The sequence below is a fragment of the Cuculus canorus genome, chromosome 8 (genome assembly GCF_017976375.1).
Source record: "Cuculus canorus isolate bCucCan1 chromosome 8, bCucCan1.pri, whole genome shotgun sequence".
NCBI lineage: Eukaryota > Metazoa > Chordata > Aves > Cuculiformes > Cuculidae > Cuculus > Cuculus canorus.
In genome coordinates this window covers 15,572,246-15,590,158 of record NC_071408.1, presented here as the reverse complement: position 1 = coordinate 15,590,158, position 17,913 = coordinate 15,572,246, and the positions used below count along the sequence as shown (strand labels likewise).

Genomic DNA, 17,913 nt, shown 5'->3' with positions numbered 1-17,913 from the left:
ACATTTGACATAAAAGCATTAACGTTTGGGAGTTTTTTTTGAGAATAATAATACACAGATCCCATTCAGTGACAATGCATGGACATTTACTGCAAAGAGTTTATTGAGTTTCTCCCGACTTGGAAATTGAAATAAACAGGGTGGAAGAGCAGGCTTGCAATTTTTGAAGAAAAATTACTCTTGGATAAAACAAACCCATCCCCGTTAGTCCAGCCTTCCAGCTAAGATTTCTAGCACAATGAACTTCTGTTGTGTGCCACAAAGACACAACCAGACCTTTTCAGATTTGTCATTTGCTATCTGCGTTTGGCCGAAATACATCAGTCTATCCATTTAGATTCAACCATTAACCATGCTGACTAGCTTCTGTGATGTGACTATAAGCTATAGTAGCTTTTGTTTGTTTATTTTTAAAACAGAGCTAACATTCCTACCTCATTTTAATTATGCACCAATTCTGTGCTTCTGAAAAGTCAAAGCTTTATGTAAAAAGGGCAAACCAAGACACAATTATTTTTCAGAAATTAGAAGAATCTTGTAAAAAAAAAAAAACAAGAGGTCTTAAAAATATCTTTTCATAAGTCAAGAAAATAAATACTGTGCCTGCAAAATAGGTCAGAATAAGAAAAATCTTATAATTCCGCCTGCACTGAAAGCAGTTAAATATTTTCATTATGTTAGTTTGCCAGCTGATATCAGCAGAACAGTTGTTACTTCACATTCATTTCACATTTAAATTCATAGATGAACTCCTCATTTGTGTATGTGAGGTAGCCTTTTGGAAAAAAACCTTCCACAATGCAGCTTTTCATTAATCTATTTCAATATGCTGTACGCCACATTCTTTCAACTTTTGTATTCTACTAGCCTTGAGATTCCAGTCAACTAACCTAGATGTGTTCAGCCATGCAGTTTAATCTTTAGAATACATTAATCTTTTATTAATCCAAAATTTAAAGACCAGAAACCAGTAATGAAAATTGCTGGAGTTTCCTTATTTACCTGTTTCTGACAAAAGAGAGTGAACCCACTACATGCCCATTTTAGCCACTGTTCATATCATTTCCCTGAGTCTTTCAGGAATTTAAGAATAAAACTAGGTGAGGACAATGCTTCAGCACTTTCAAGACACATATTAAGTTAGAGTTGTAAATTGTGAAGTGAGTGTAAGACTACATTCTTTGAGGAATACATTTGCAGTAAGCTTGATCAGTCACATTTCACCAGAAAGTCACATTCACCAGCATTTGTGACTACACTTTTGGTGGTATGCTGCTTAGTTCTTATTCAAGGGCATTTCACTAAAACTTAGGAAAGCAGTCTCTGGACTGAACGGTTACCAATCAAAGACACTTAAATATAACAAGAAAGCTATTGTGCTTTAGGCAACTATGATCTTTGCATATTTGTTCAAGTTCTGAAAACACATGAAGTAACGCTTGCTCAACATTCACAGTACAAATTTCTGAAAAAAAAGAACAAGTCGCAAAAGGAAAGACTATCTCCAGAAAGTTGATCATACCATACCAAACTGACACCAAAGGGGCAGTATGAAAGTTTGGTTTACTTCATTCAAAAGAAAATAAATTTTAACCTTTGCTAACCCACATCAAGACATTATCAAAAAAATATTTAACCTTTAACTCATTTTACCTTTAGTCTAAAAATACTATTTGTTCTACGTGGCTGCTCCTTCCACTTTTAGCCTAAGTCACTGATTGAGCGAAGAAGCTATTTTATTGCTGCCAGCCCACCTAGTTTTCAAAAGACCATACAAAGCCAGGATTATGAGATTATATGGTGTTAAACAAGAGGTGCATTACTCTGAGTATTTCTTTTAAAGGATCTTTGCAACACAATTATGGACTGCTATAAAATGCAGTAGTATCTCATTTCTGTTTTGTTGATTAAAAGAAAGAACTTATGCAAAACCAGCTTAGATTTTAAGTGGGATTCAAAACATAACAGTAGCAGCAGGTACTGTTAGTTGTCTAGAAAACTGGTGAACATAAAAAATTAATTATCTAAAGTTCCAGCATAGAAGTCCTGCTGAACCAACCACCCAAGAGTAAAGCCTGACTACGTGACTTGCACAGATGACACAACAGTGATGAACCATTTAAATGCTGAAGAGTAGATACTTTCAAAATCTCCCCATTTCCTAAATTCAGGAACAGTCAACACCCTCTGCCATATAACATTTTGCTATCAGACATTTTACACCAAAATACCTTTAATGATTTTGTATGAAGAGAACACGCTACAACACTGTCATTACAACAGTATCCAATGTCACAATGGCACTTACACACACAAAAATTCAGTAGTGAGCTGAGCACCGCACAGCTTACTATGCACTTTTAATTACATAATATTTCTTCACAAATACCCTGCAATAAAAAGGTGAAAAAGGCAAACCACAGAATCTGTTTGCTTTATGGTTCTGGATTTACATTGCAGTTACCCCCTAGCACCACTTAGACTGCCATTCTAGTCAGTCAATGCTAAATTAAAAAACAACCAAAGGATGTCTGTGCCAGTAAAAGCTACAGAATGTGAAAATTAGAAACAGGCAGAACTTGGTCAACTACAGATTTGAACAGTAGCCCCATGCAGTTCATTTTTCATCCAATGATACATAGCATTTGATGTTGTATAACAAGCTTCTTTCATTATTGAGAATCTGATTTACTTATACACTTCCTTTCCAAACTAAGTTCGCAGTCACCTTCTATAAAATCTCATGTCTAGTCATGAGCTGAAGCCAACTATAGCTAGAAGGAGTTCTCTATTCCTTGCTGAATTTGTTTGCTTGTTCTTAACACAAGGGCTTAAACATGAATACCAGAGAGCATTTAATTTGACCACTCTGCAATCTTAATCCTACTGTTAGTTTCCCCTTCTTTACCACTGGTATAACCTATTTATCACGGTTGCTTTCTCAAAGCCATTCACAGTCTTCATTCAACTATCACAATTCAGAATTCATGTATGCTACTAAACTTTCAGGTAAACAATTTACACCTTACCAAAATGAAGCACAAAGCACATAGGACGGTCCCTCCAAAACAACTGCCTCCTTCAACTACTCTTCTGCTGGCAGTGGTTAACCTGCTTGTGGGCTGTGACTACAGCTCATTTTGTTGACCAATGCTATTATTCCGTTTCTCTGGGCCTCCACTTTAGTAATTCAAATAAACACATTTTTCCACCTGTCAACATTGAAGAACTTCTGGACGGACTTTTTATTTCTGTAGTTGCAGTAGCACCTAGTACAAAGTACTCTATATAGTCTATACACAATGAAAGAATGGGGAAAAAAATCCCCATAAAAAAACAGATCTGCAAAATAATTTCAGCATCTACTAAAGAATCCACTCATATCAGCATCAACACTAAAACAGCAATAGGAATCTGTGAACACTGAACAGTCTTTAAGCTAATGCTTCAGGAATTCTCTGTCCGTAACTATTTCAGCAACAACTGATCTTACAAATAAAGCCAAGAAAATGTTCTACTTTTGGACTGCAACATAACCGAGATGTTAAATTTGTTCATCACACAGAGCCCTAAACCAATCACACCTGCATGAACCAAATTCCAATACAATACTTGGAGAAAAGCACCCTTTGGAAATCCTATGCTACAAAACTGAAATTTGGTGCAAAATCCTAAAGAAGGCAAAACCTCTTATTGAGAGACATCTGGGCTGAGAGAGGACATGTTTGTGTTTTATCTCCACTCTACAAATGTAATTAATTTCTACAAATTATTGATCTCCAATTAATTTTAAACAAAGACAACATTCGTTTCAACACACCTAAGATTAAACTTCCTCGCCAGGCCTTGCAAATCTTGTGGATTCCTAAAACTAGAAAAGGATTAAGACATTACAAGAGTTAAAAGAAACATTTTACTCTTTCCAAAATAAAAGCCTCCCTCTATCATTCCCCGTCTGCCCAGCCACGTACACATCACAGTCATTCTGCGTCTCAGAGATAAGAGGTACTAACAGAACTTCTAAAAATGTAATTAACTGCTGCAACACTCACTGTGGGCCCTGAACCCAAGTAAATATATAAATACAGCAGAGAGGATCAACACACTTGAAAATGGGAACATGGTATATTATTACAGTAGCTCCTTGGAACAGCTTAAATTACCAGAATTTGAACCTTAAGCTTCTTATTTCTTCCATACATTCTCCCATACGCACTTACATTTAAAAGTAAAAAAGTTTGTACATTATTTCATATATAGACATGGAAGAAGGTGAGAGACTAAAGTCCCAGCATTCATTCTAGATAAAATCAGACATTAAGTACTGCTTCTTCACACGCAAAAGAACTGTATAACTTAGTGCCCTAATCCCAGAAATAAGACTCCTTTAAGTTCCTTCAAAAAGTTTTCACTGCTTCTTGCATTAAATATATTTTCATTGTCATTTGAAATTTAAAGAGTAATGGGACTTTCATTGCCCTATTTCAGATTTAAGCAGTAACTGCACTTAGTCAAATATCTGATGCAGTTAAGTCATGACAGAGTGCAGCTCTGAAGAGGCAGGTTTGATAAACCAACCTTTGTCTTAAAGTTGACAGAGTCTCCAAAATAAAGATAACCAAACTTTGCAAATAAGAAATCCCACATATTTTGAAAAATTAGCCCAAGAAAATATCGGGGAAAAAAGAAAAATCTTTTGTTCAGCTAAATGACAGGCTCTACAAAAAAAAAAAAATCTGAAACCCTATGTTTTTCAGTTACACTGTTCTGTAATGCCATTGAGATGAAACTTTAACCCAAACCTAACTATTTGCTACAGCCTTACATGAGTCACTTCAGTCTTCTATAAAAAGGGGCATTTTAGGGAGACAAAGGAACGTGTCCCCATAAAATCCCTACTTGCCTTAAAAAAAACAGCTACCTGCGAAGATCAAGATCCAGGCTCAGTCTCCAATCTCCTACCCTGCCACGTAATTCTAACCCCAATCCATTAACGAGACATTAGATTTAACATAACCAAACCACTGCAACTGCCAGATTAGATCAACACTTGCTCAGAATTAAGAAACAAGTCAGCTTCAGTTCTGTGACCTAGCTAAATAAATAGGAAGAACAAACACTCCCAATGAAGCCAGTGCAAAAGGAATGATTTAGTCTGTGAAATCTTCATGAAATCAAGACCATTAAGATGGCAGACAGTCACAACTCATAATCCTATGCCACCAGGTATACAAAAGTTACTTGTATATTCTTGTTTTGTGCTGCAACTTCAACAAATTGATGCATGAGAAATGAGAAAATAGAATATTTTTGAGCTATAACACATTTCGCCAAAAGTACAAAGCTAATTTAGGATAACTGGGTTTGGTTTTTGTTTTTAAACACAAAAACTCCTACCTGTATACAGGAATTGCTGTTAAGAACACAAGACTTCGTATTAGGTATGGATCAAATCTTATTTTTCAGGTACTGGGGCAGAGTCCTCCAAGAGATACAAGTTTTTGTGTGCAAGGACTTCCCTGTTTCCTAAGCAAGCTGCAAACTATATTAGAATATTTTTTGTTGTTGAAAGACCTACCTTTACATTCACATTCAAAAAAGAAAATCTGACTATTCCTCCTCTTCATCACTACTCGCCTTTCATCTTGCTAATCTTGTTATTTCAGTGTCATTTGTCTAGTTGTTGTGATGGAAAGGGAAGATAATTCTAATTAACAAAATAGCTGAGGCTCTAAGTGTTTCAAGATTTTTTTGTACATCAGAAATGAAAAAGGAATAATAATGGAGTTTCTTTTCATTACTTTTTTTTTTTGCACTTCACATATGTAGCTTGGAGTTTTCCTGAAAACAGTTATGCTAATTATTAAAGTCAACAAAAATATCCGGACTGCACGTAAGGGTCGATTTTACATTTTAAATACTCGCAGACCTTCAAGACACACACACTCCCCTCCTGACTGCTGATCTTAGACACTATAGCAACAAGTGAACATTTGTTCTAAAGGAATGCAGAGTATGCAGCTGGGGGAGGGGTAGTACTATCAGCCACAAACTTATCTGCTGGTCCACTGAGTTAAATAATAACTTCAATCTTCCCTGAAACTGAAGAAACAGCATTTACTATCCAATGTTAGCAATCTGCATTTAACAGGCAGCTTACACTTTGACTACGAAGAGCACAGCTTTGCTTGAACAGATCTTCAAGGAGACATTGTTTTTTCTCCTCTGTTTGCTGAGAGTACTGGAAACAGAAGAATTGTTCCATAACTGCAGATTAACTAAGCAGTGCTTTAATACTGCAAACCTGCAAAGCAAAAGAAAACGTCCAGCTCTAGCTCTTGTCACAGCATCTGAAAGTCCAAGACTCCCTAATAAAAGCCTGCAAGATGGCAGACTCACAGCAAACAAGAAGCTTAGGCAAAACAGGTTGTGGAATGATCAGGAGTGAAATGGCAAGAAAGGGGGAAAGTTCTCATTCCAAGTTTAAGTGTAACCTTTCTGGGGAAATCTGTGGGTGTCTCCCACAAACTCTGACTGTAAACTACTTTTTGTTGGATTGTTGTAGACTTGCCTTCATTCAGGTTTCCCAAGTGCTTTCATGAACAGAGTTCTCTGGAGCACATCAAACTTCTGCTTTCTTTGCAGAACTTCTTGGGTCTGAGGAATCTAGCACTGGACAGGAACAGGATTCAAAGCTAGGGATCTCAAAGATCAGGAAGAACAGGCAGTGTGAAAGTAAGGGAAGCATGGGAAAATGACCAGGAGGTCTCTGGCTTGCTGGGGTCCTAGAGCTCTACTACAAGAAGATACCGTCGTATTTTTTTCCCCTCTTTGAGTTTTGCCATAAAAAGCATCAGGAGCCATTAAAGAAAAAAAAATCACTACCGTTGTATTTGGATTCTTAGCAATAATTTTACTTGTTAAAAAAATTAAGGAATTATTTACTTTATTCTTATCCTTGTTTACATCCTTCACATCTCTTAGCTTGCGAGACTTCCACATATGTATGTCAAAGAACAGTTTCAATTTCAGATTGGCAGAACTAATATTTAGAAGTTACTACTACTTGGCGACGTGTGAAAGGATGTACTAAGGAATTTGCAGGTCAGAAAGACTGGAAGCACATATTTCTCTGCATATAAGCAGCAGGTTTTAGGAAGGCAAGTTTAAAACAGAGGACTGTCAAATGCAGACATGCCAAAAGCTCAGAGCTAAGAAGTCTGATTACTTTGCCATCTATAAAGAGCATTTGCTGCTTGCTGTTTTCCCCCTGCTTTCACCCTCTATATGCCCCTGTCAAACTTGGCATTCAATAGAGAAAACAAGAATTGGTACAGGGTTTAACAGCACATCCTGTAGCACTAGGGCACAGTGCCATGCCAACTCTGCCTACACCCTCACAGTCTCCTTCCATTTTAACCTCTGGCCTCTCCTTTAAGCTGCTGTGGAAATACACTACTAGCATGGTTTAAAACAGAGCCTTAAACATACACATTATAATAAAAAAACCAACAATTTTGGATGTGTCTTGTAGATTTTCAGCAGTTACAGAGAACTGTACCATCAATTCAGCTGTTGAGAGGGAAGAAAACCCTGTAATTTCTGCAGGAGCATCTTCAGAAGTTATTCTTTCCAGCTGCCTTACACCTTTCCAGGTCTGGTTTAATCCTAGCTTTCCTGCTACTGTGGTTCACAAGGTTACTTCTGCCAACTCTGCTATTGGAACAACAGCATCCAAAGAAATAAATACAAATGGTCAGAATTTACCTCTTAGTACCTTATTTGTTTCAGCAATAGGATGAACAACGTTATTACAGGCTAATACATATGAAACATGCAGTTAGTTCCTTGGACCAAGTTTGAGTACAGGTTCAAAACAGAAAAAAGGTCCTTTTAATAATAAGTTACAGAATTATCCTTCAGATATTACAACTATGTAACACTCAGTTAGAACTTGGAAATTATTAACATTAAAATGCCACTTCATATTACTTGTCGACATCCTCAGATGTTGCAATTTCTGTAATAGGATTTATTATCTAATAGATAGTTTGTTTCTTCCCCTCCCTTTTCTTTTTTTGTGCTACATAGAATAAGAAAAATGATGTGCTACACTTTACATTAACTCCTCCACCTTTTCAGAGGAATCCTGAAGACAATTTAATTAATTCACAAGCAAATTGTTTGCTGCCCTGACAGCATTTTACTTTCCCTTCTCCTGTAAAGGTAATACTATGAAATACTACAATATACAAAATAGTATCAAACAGAAATCCAGCACTGTCTTCCAGAGCAATTTGAAGAAATCAGTCCAACTTCCATCAAAACACCCCCCCCCATTCCTTTTAGATACTGTTGTAAAGAAAAACACTTTCAGATCCTTATATAGAGCCTTTTGCCCACCTACCCAGCATTCATACTATGAGGTATCATTAGATAGATAAATACATCCAATTAAGGGTGAATCAAAGACAGCACCTCTCACTGACAAACACCAAGACTGGAATAAAGAAGAAACAGCAAAATTACGCCTAGTATTATAAATAATCATCATTTCAATCTGTAATTTTCCCTGCAATAGCTAATGAACATCAGATTTCCCTAGCAAAACAGGACAAACTGACCTTCAAAAATACTGCCTTAGAAAAAGGACATTAATGTTTTACACTATAATAAAATAAAGAAATGAACATCTAATGATAAAAATACTAAAGTGCCTTAGTTGTACTAAAATATAGATAGTGCTAAAAAAGCACATATTATAAAGCCTGGAAGGGCTGAAGAGAAATCATTCATCTTGATCATTAGGCACTAAACTCAGCAGACTGCTTCTGGCTTTTAGTGCAGTATGTGATTAATTCCAACCACCACAGCACTAAAAGAAGGGTTTGAAGTCACTAGAGATTACAAGTTCCTTATTTTGAGGAAACTATTTAACTTGACACACCTTTAAAATTGTCCCACTGGGCTGAATATCTTATCCTTCAAAAATAAGGATCTGATAGGTTTCAAGTTAGGTAGCATTCCTGATCCTTTTGAAAGTATTGGTGCTGCTATAAAGAAGGTGCAGACATTCCTGACCAGGCCATCCAGCTTCACCAGTATTTTCACCTCTGCGTCAGTTAAAAAAAAACAAAACCAAAACCAAACCAAAACCAAAACCAAACAAAAACCCCTCATACTTCTCAAACTAAGAAGCCAGAGAGCAAAATCCTATCCTCAAAGAGAAATCTATGATGAAAGGCAAGAGCTTTATCTTGCTATTGTGCTTTCTAAGACATGTGGAAAAAAGGGTACATTAACATTTCAGAATAAGTTACAGTTTAGATTAGTTGAAGATAGGACGAACTTGAGGAAAAATGTTTTTGCTCATGAAAAGGATGCAGAATTACCCACATGAAGCACACAATATCATACTTTGAAGATTACTTCAAAGTTTGTGATAAAGCAAGCAATAACTCCTAAACATATTCTGAAATACAGTCAAGAAGATAATACATTAAGTATAAAGTATAATTACTCCTGCACTTTTCAACCACATGCAAATTTTACCCTTACAGCTATTCATAATGAAACACAGTATTTCCCACAGTCCCAAGGGCAGACTTTACTGTACGAAGTCTACATTACATTCGTTACAAAAAAAAAAAAAAAATAGCAGATGTCACAAAACTAGTAGCTAACTATCTTCAGACCAGGGAAACAGGAATGTCTCCTCCAGCTCTGACACGATACAAGTAAAAGCTACTGTTTACTGTTTAAAAGTGAAACACCTAGTAAAATTTCTTCTAATTAGGAATATTCTTTTGTGTGGTCCTTTTAAACCTGAGTAAATGAATCTCATTTGAACAAAGACCACACAGTGGCATCATTTGCTTAAAGCAACAGGGGAATTTATTATAAGCAATAACAACACAGACTGTAGCATTGCCAATTTCACAGGTAAATAGCTATTCTTAAATAGGTTCTCAGCCTTGCATATCTATGCAATATCCAATTCTATTTTTCAACTGATAAATTCTCTAATAGAAGTTTGTATGAGGTAGGTCCTACATGTTTTGTCCCAAAATGTGGCTTTCATGCTTTCTATACAACTTCTATGAAGTATAGGCATCCTCAGATTTTTAAAATATTGGACAATATATAGCAGTTACCCCACATCTCCTATTCTCCCAAAGAAAATATCAAGCACATAAAAGTCACCCGGCCTCAGAATTCAACAGGGCTTACTCACAGAGGCATTAAATCCACGCTTTTGGATAAGAATTAAACCTCCTCAAGTTACAGGATTTAGCTTAAGTATGCCTCACACACTTGAAATTCATACCTATTTTCAATACTTTGGTCTCAGTAGGTCGCTGTGGGAGGCAAACAACTTCTCAGTTCCTAAAACATTCTCTACTATGAAGTTACTTCTGAAGATCACAGATAGCTCCAGCCTTCAGATTTTCAAAGAGGGGTGCAAGCTGAAAGCAACAATTAGGTTCTTTTACTCTCAACCAATAGCCGAAAAGAACTATCAGAACTCAAAATACAAAAAAAAAACCCATGATTTTTCAAGCCATTATGTCTTAACAGTTTGTACTTAGGTCGCACATTAAAACTGAAACAGGAACTAATCCTGCAGTACATCAAGAATACAGAACACTACCAATAAAACTGAAAACTCAAATGAACAGTCTAAAGAGTAGCACAGATTGCAGGCAATGAGCTCAGTTTTTCAGGTGTTAATTCAACATATATACTCTCATATACAGACTCTCAAGTTTGGCCTTCCAGGCAGGGATTCCTAGGGAACTGTTTTCATTTTCTTACCAGAAAGGAAAGAAGACTGACTTATTTTGAGTCTCCTCAATATATTTTAATTATCTCAAAGTACAAATGCTACAAATTAAGACGATCTTCCAGTTCAGACATAAAGACACAATGACAATATCCTTACTAACGTCAGTCATCTAACACAATGCCATTCATCTGGAAATGTAACTGAAGACTGGACCAAAAGACTGATGCACTAACAGTTCATGCAGTTCAATCCACTACAGGTTCAGCCTGTCATGAAGCAAAATTAAATAAAACAATTACTTGTGAAACAGCCCTGGGTTCATTGACCTAGGCTCAAAAAATGCCTAGATATCTTCTTTAATGAAGACATTGGTAAAGTATCCTGATTCTATGCCTCAAGTTGGATCACTATGTCCAGTAAGTACAATGCCTAGATTCAAAAAGGTATTTACAAAAAAGACAGCAAGAACTGAAGTGTATGGAACACATGGCATTTCACTCAACAGAGTGGCAACTGCAGCTCCCTTATAACCAAACAGCTGACAAACTTTTCAACTTTACAGTTCTGTTCACAGGGTTTTTTGTTTGTGAGTTTGTGAGGGGTGGGCTTTTTCAGGGAGGGAATGGAGGTATTTTGGTTTTTTAAGCAAAGTACCATTAAGAAACAAGTTCCCTACTTGGTGCCAGCAAGAAGATTCCAAGGTTTTTAGCTTTCAATTTATACAACAAACATTATTGGGTGGGAGTCTGAAATGAATCAAAGTAACTTACTATGCTGGGTTTATCGTAGTTGAAAAGCAATACTCAAAATTTATTCTGTATTATGACAATGAGATTACTGTAAGAAATCACTTTATATTAGCATAAATAATGCAAAGAATTAGCCTTGAAAGCTACCAAACATTTCAGTTACGTAGCACTCCCCTTAAAAGATATCTCAACTTATTCTTCATATTATATATGGAATTCCATTGGCATCGTACAAAACATGGTAAAAATCTATAATTGAAAGGCACTTTTGATCTCGTTCAGACACGAATGCATATTATCATGCAAAATAATATCTTGGATGAAAAAAATCTGAGTCATCACTACATCAGGAGAATGCTAAGCGAACCATAGGTGAATAACTGCCAGACTCCTCCAAAGCAGCCCAGATAACACAAGCAGGGAATACAACCATCAGTCAGTATGAAATTCAAGGCGTGCACCCAGTAGAATCAGCCTACCTACTGATGCAGACCTCCGCAGAGGAACAGTCAGCCCTGGTTAACAGGCAGCCACATGGTCAAAAGTGAAATTACTGCGCATTACAAAGGAGTTTTTAGACAAATCTGCCAGACTAGCAAGTTCTATGAGGGAGATGAAAAAGTTAACTGAGGGAATAGTAGTTGGAGGCTGGAAGAAAACAGACTCTATAAATACTTGCCAAGCAAATACTAGAGCTCACTGATGCAACCCCGTTGCACTGATTACATTTGCTACTTCTGAACTGCTTGAAGATGCATGCAGCATGTACACATCACAGGAATTTATTTTCTGTAGCTAGAAGCAGAATTCGGTTTTAGTTCTTATTTCATAAATTTTAGAGCAAAGTTTTATTAGTCAACAAAATCTACGGCAAGTCAATAGATGAATGCTGTCCAAAAAGGAAGAAATTAATTTCCTATCCCTGCAATTGATTTCACCTTGGAATAATTCATGTAACTAATTTCAGGATGGTGGTAAGCTGCAAGCATTATAAGCCAGAATTTTATGTGTAACAAGTCTGTTCAATCACCTTACTAAGTTTTTGTAATTTTTTTGACAGACAACTGAAAACATTTCCCAAGATAAATAGGATGGAGAACTGCAATCCAAAATACACCACTTCCATAAGGCTGTCTCCAGCCAGCAGTAAGCAAGCTCAGCGTTACAGAGCTCAATGTATTATGAGATTCTGGGCACAGAAGTCAAAAAGAACACTCCCAACCCATGGAAAACATGTATCTTTCGTTTATGAATTAACAATCCTTTAAACGGGCAACACTGTTTCACAAATCAATTCCACAACATAGTATAAAACAAGAGGACAACTCCTGTCTTCCATGCTAGTTTTTTGGGTCTTCCAAGTCCAATATTTTAAGCTGAATATTAACTAACAACAATTGTGTGGTAACTGGAATACTTCAGTATTTTGACAGCTCTTTCTTATGGGATATACATACTAGTGTCAGTAGGAACCAGACGCACCATCACACAAATAACTCCTCTTAACCTCTGTGCTCAGTTTGATGATGTGCATCATCAAACACCGATGACATGAAGTGATCACTGGTCTCAAATTATTGCTCTGTTAAGATTTGTCCATATCTTTTGGCAGAGCTATTTCAGCTCTGTGCAGATTCACTTGAAAAGCAGGGGTGACTGTGAATATTCAGCACTCAGGACATCTTAAATAAAACGGCTCTGGACAGTATTTCAGCTACTAACTTGATAACATTTCTGTGCATGTTAAATAAAAGTTTTCCTGCTGATGACCAAAAATGGACTAAGAACACTTCCCTAAAGGAACAGGAACACGCAACAGTGCATATATATCCTCATAAGTAAGAAAATTGGCAGTTTCCACCTGCTGGCAGAAGATGGTAAATACTTATTTTGTAGAGGAAGGAAGCACAAGAGTTACACAACTCACACTACTACTGTAGAGGACTTTCAAGAACCAAACCAAAGCAGCCTAGGAAACCGAAGCATCACCTAAATATTAACAGAACTCTTTGGAATGACAAAAATATTCAAGTGGTTAAAAACTAATCAGTTGATGGTCTCACTAACTTTTAGCATCAGCCTAGACAGCCTGCTAAAAGCCTATTTTCCCTTGTTATGATTATGAAACAGATTTCACAGTGTTTTGATGAGGAAATACAGAACCCAAACTAACAACCACCATTTCCCGTATCATGCTGGGGGAGGGGAAGTGGGGGAGGAGGATAAACAGGGAAGGTAAAGGGCAAGGGAGAATACCCACAGTAAAGGCTACTGAAAGGCATATGAACAGAGTTGTATGAGTTTCACAAAATCTAAGAATTAAGAATAAATAACAACTGACACACCTTCTGAAAGAATGGCTTCCTTCAAATAGAGTAGCACATCTGCAAATTTTCTGACATCATTCACCAGTTGCATGATATATTCTGGATCCACAACAGGATTATCATAGCAGTCAGAGTTGGAGCTAATACTGCTCAAAGAGCTGCTCTTCGTGCTGCGCCCCATTCCCCAGTTTCCTGAATTAGAGATGGTGAAGAAGTTGGAGGTAGACAGTCGGGCCAATCCCAAACCACGCTTGTTACTTCCACCGTTCTGTCGCAACATCCCAGCAGCCACTGTGCTTGCAGAGCTCTCACAGTTAACACTCAGTGCCGCTTACTGTCCATTTGATGAGCCAAAGATGAAACCCTTGAAAATTGGAGTGGGGGGAGGTGAAGGAGAAGGAAAAATGCTGATTAGCACAGAAATATATGCAAGTACTGACACGGTCCCAAACTTCTTTCAAGATGTCATTGCTTTACATTACAGTGCTCAAGTGAAGTATTATAAGGGTTTTTCACCGTTTGAAGTTGGTTTTATTTGTATAGCAGATATGCAGTGTTGCATAAAAATCAATGGTATGCAGAAATTATTTCAAAAGCTAATTATGATGCACATTTGTTTCATGAGAAAGGTTTCTTCCCTGGATATTTATCCTGGAAACCTTAAGAGTCAAGCTCTTTACATCTACTCTGGGACCTGAAATGTTACAACTGAATACAATTGTAAAAACACTTGATGCGACACCAATCATGAGCAACATCCCCACTTGCATCAACCTGACCAAGCTGTATTCAGCATCCTGTCTCTTAAGATAACTAACAGCCTTGATCTGATAGGATGACTTTTCTTTGTGTAGATTGTGCCAAGCAAGAAACTGTGGCCTATCACAATTTGTCTGAGAAAGGAAGATATCCTGTAAGAAGTTACAGAGGCTCTTCAGCCTACTACCTTTTACTGTGAAAGGCAACCAAAGGAAACCCCCATGACAGGGAGGTTGGAACTAGATGATCGTTAAGGTCCCTCCCAACTCAAACCATTCTACGATTCTACGAAAGATTTAGAAAAGTGAAGAGATTTAAAAATATTTTTAGTATCAGTGTTGATCTGCAAATCTCAGTGAGGCTATCTTGAAGATTGCTGCTCTGCTTTTGTACATCTTGCAAGTTCCATCATAAAGATGCACAAATCTGAGGGACGTTATATTGGTATAGCTAAGTGACTTCCTATATTCATTCCATTTAGGAAAAACAGAACACTACTGCAAATTTCCCCATGTCAGGTTAAGCGATTCATTTCAAAGCAGCGAACTCCAGGTGGCAGAGTCAGGTATGGTTCCAGCAGCTCACACAATACCTGCTATTATTCTCTCAACACCAGGAGAGACTCTCAATGTTGACAGTATACGGTAAAAACTGCTGGGGAAAAGAAAACAAATTGGAACATGACAGCTAAAAAGCTAATGTGGGCTGCAGTCACATCTGCAGCAAAATCTCAAATTAATTATTTGTAGCTAAAAATAGAAGTTACTAAGACAGAAGGATGCAGGTTGAAATGGGCTATCTTGCATGCTTTTTATTTGGTTAGCCCAGCTGAAGAAGTAGTGCCTTTAAAATTTCAAACATTCCCATGATGTATTTCAAAAGGCATTAGTCTAATGCACATCAATTATTTTTCCATTATTTCTGCTTTATTTATTTTTGTAATTTAAAAATATCAGAGGACGTGGTCAAAGCAGTTGTTTTTATAATTAATCTGGCAGCCCTCCCAGGGAGTGTGTGCTGGGGGGAGGACAGGACACTTCAGAATTTAACACACATTAACTGCTCTAATTTCTGTTTACTGTTTAAAGTCAGTACCTATAAGGGTACACATGAGACTACATAAATAATGCAGATAATTAAGCAATTCCAAACACCTTAACAGATTGAAATAAGGCTTACATCAAACATTAAGCAGAGCTTTTAAGCAAGTTTCTTCTGTTCCCACATGCAATTCTCACGGCTACAAAGCTATTTTGCAATTCCTCCTCACAATTACAGGAGAAAAAAACCCCACATAACCTTCTCTCCCTTTAACAAGCGTGATATCTATTTGTATCGAGACAGAGATTTTCATATTATTTAAAAGACATGCCTCTTTTAAGTCTAGCCAGCTTCAGAGGCAGCTTGAAGAGGCATGAGGTGCTAGACCTGTTCCTGCAGCAAGTCCGCACTTTTAAAGCTGTATTAATTTAGATACGTCTCTTTTTGATTATTATTCAGACGAACAGCAAGTACTACAACGCCGCCACTTTGAAAATGATAAAAGCGATGGCAAAGCGTTTCTGAATGGGAAAAGAACTTGAGAGAAACTTTCGCTGCAGAGCAGCGGCACCAGAGCCGAGCAGTTGGGTACAAGGCACCTTTCCCTCGGCACCTCCAGACCCTGCGCCGGCTCCTCCTGCCTCGGAGGCAGAGGGGGAGCCTCCCTCGCCGAACACATGCCTTTCATTACCGAGAAGTGTTTCATATTTCTTCAGGAGGCTCCGGCTCGCAATAGGAAAAGCGTCCACCCGCTTTTCTCTAAACGCCTCCAGACTCCTCTGGTTCAGCGCGAGCCGCTGCCAGTCCCGACGGGAAGAAGGGGGAGAAACGCCGCCAGATATTTCAGAAATTTGCTCTCCCAGCACAATTTCCCCCGTACGGAGGGAAAGAGGCGAAAACCCCGAGCGGGCGCTGCCGCGGGAGCCGCGACCCCCGGTACCGCCCCGAGCGCCAGGCCCCTCCGGCCGCCCTCCGGCCCCTCGCTTCCCCCCTCTCCTGCCACACAGCTTCCCACTGCCCCTGGCGCCCCCTCTTACCGGAGAGCGGCGGCGGAGCGCAGGCAGCAGCCGGGCCGCCGCGGGCCCTGCGTACTCGCGCCCCGCTGCCCATGGATCGCCCGACCCGCAGCGCAGCCCACCCCCCCCGCCACCGCCCACCGGGGTCGCCGCCGCTCCCAGCCCTGCCCACCCACGCCCCTCGACGCGCCATTGGCCGCAAACGAGACAGGGGCGCGGCTATATAATGACCACGCCCACTTTCTGTGGTACACACCCTCCCATTGGCTAGTCATTCATGTAGCCACGCCTCCTCACCTGACCACGCCCCCTATGACCACGCCACCTCCCGCAGGCTGCCCGGAGGCCACCGGGCAGGGCGGGCGAGTGCCCCGTGCATGGCCGGGGCGAGGAGGGCGGCCCGGGGGAGGGGGATGATAAGCAGAACAATGGCCGATGGGACACGGGAAGGGAGGATTCCCAGCATGAGAAGGATATGGAGCTGTTGGAATGGGTCCAGAAGGGGTCTACGAAGATGATCAAAGGGCTGGAGCACCTCTGCCCTTTGATCTCTCTGCCCAGGCTGAGAGAGTTGGGGTTGTTCAGCCTGGAGAAGGCTCCCGGGAGGCTCTGTAACAGCCTTCCCTTACTTAGAGGGGGCTACAGGAAAGCTGGGGAGGGGCTCTTTATCGGGGAGTCCAGGGATAGGATGTGGGGAGCAGTTTTAAGCTGAAAGAGGAAAGATTTACATGAGATAGTAAGAAGAAATTCTTTACAATGAGAGTGGTGAGGCACTGGCCCAGGTTGCCCAGGGAAGCTGTGGCTGCCCCATCCCTGGAGGTGTTCAAGGCCAGGTTGCATGAGGCCTTGGGCAGCCTTATCTGTTGGGAGGTGTCCCTGCCCATGGCAGGGGAGTTGGAACTGAATGATGTTTAAGGTCCTTTCCAACCCAAACCATTCTATGATTTGCCATCCTGCTCCTGCCAGCAGCGCCTTTGTGGGAGCTCAGCCCTGCCACGCGGAGAGCAAGGGTGCGAGCAGCACTTCGGGAAGGGAGCTGCACAGAGGCATCTGCTGTGCACAAGCATCTGAGCTCCAGAACAGAGGAGAAGTCCAAATTCAGACTACGTGGTGTTTAGCAAACAACGTTTACTTTAAAGTGATTTGCCTCACAAACAAAAACCACTGTGGCAAAAAGGAGAGTACACTTCTTGTTCTCAGCTTCCCACACCCTCTGCTCCTGGATCCAGTGTGTT

At 39.3% G+C, this 17,913-nt stretch overlaps 1 protein-coding gene across 1 annotated transcript in view; it reads right to left on the bottom strand.

Annotated features, from left to right (window-relative positions):
* Positions 1-16,834, bottom strand: part of ARHGAP29 (Rho GTPase activating protein 29) — a 52,838-nt gene extending 36,004 nt beyond the window's left edge. Inside the window, 2 exon segments of the mRNA XM_054073001.1 lie at positions 13,881-14,226; positions 16,700-16,834. Of these exon segments, the coding sequence (XP_053928976.1) occupies positions 13,881-14,142 (262 nt within the window). The 5' untranslated portion in view covers positions 14,143-14,226; positions 16,700-16,834.
* Between the last annotated feature and the right edge of the window lie 1,079 nt (positions 16,835-17,913).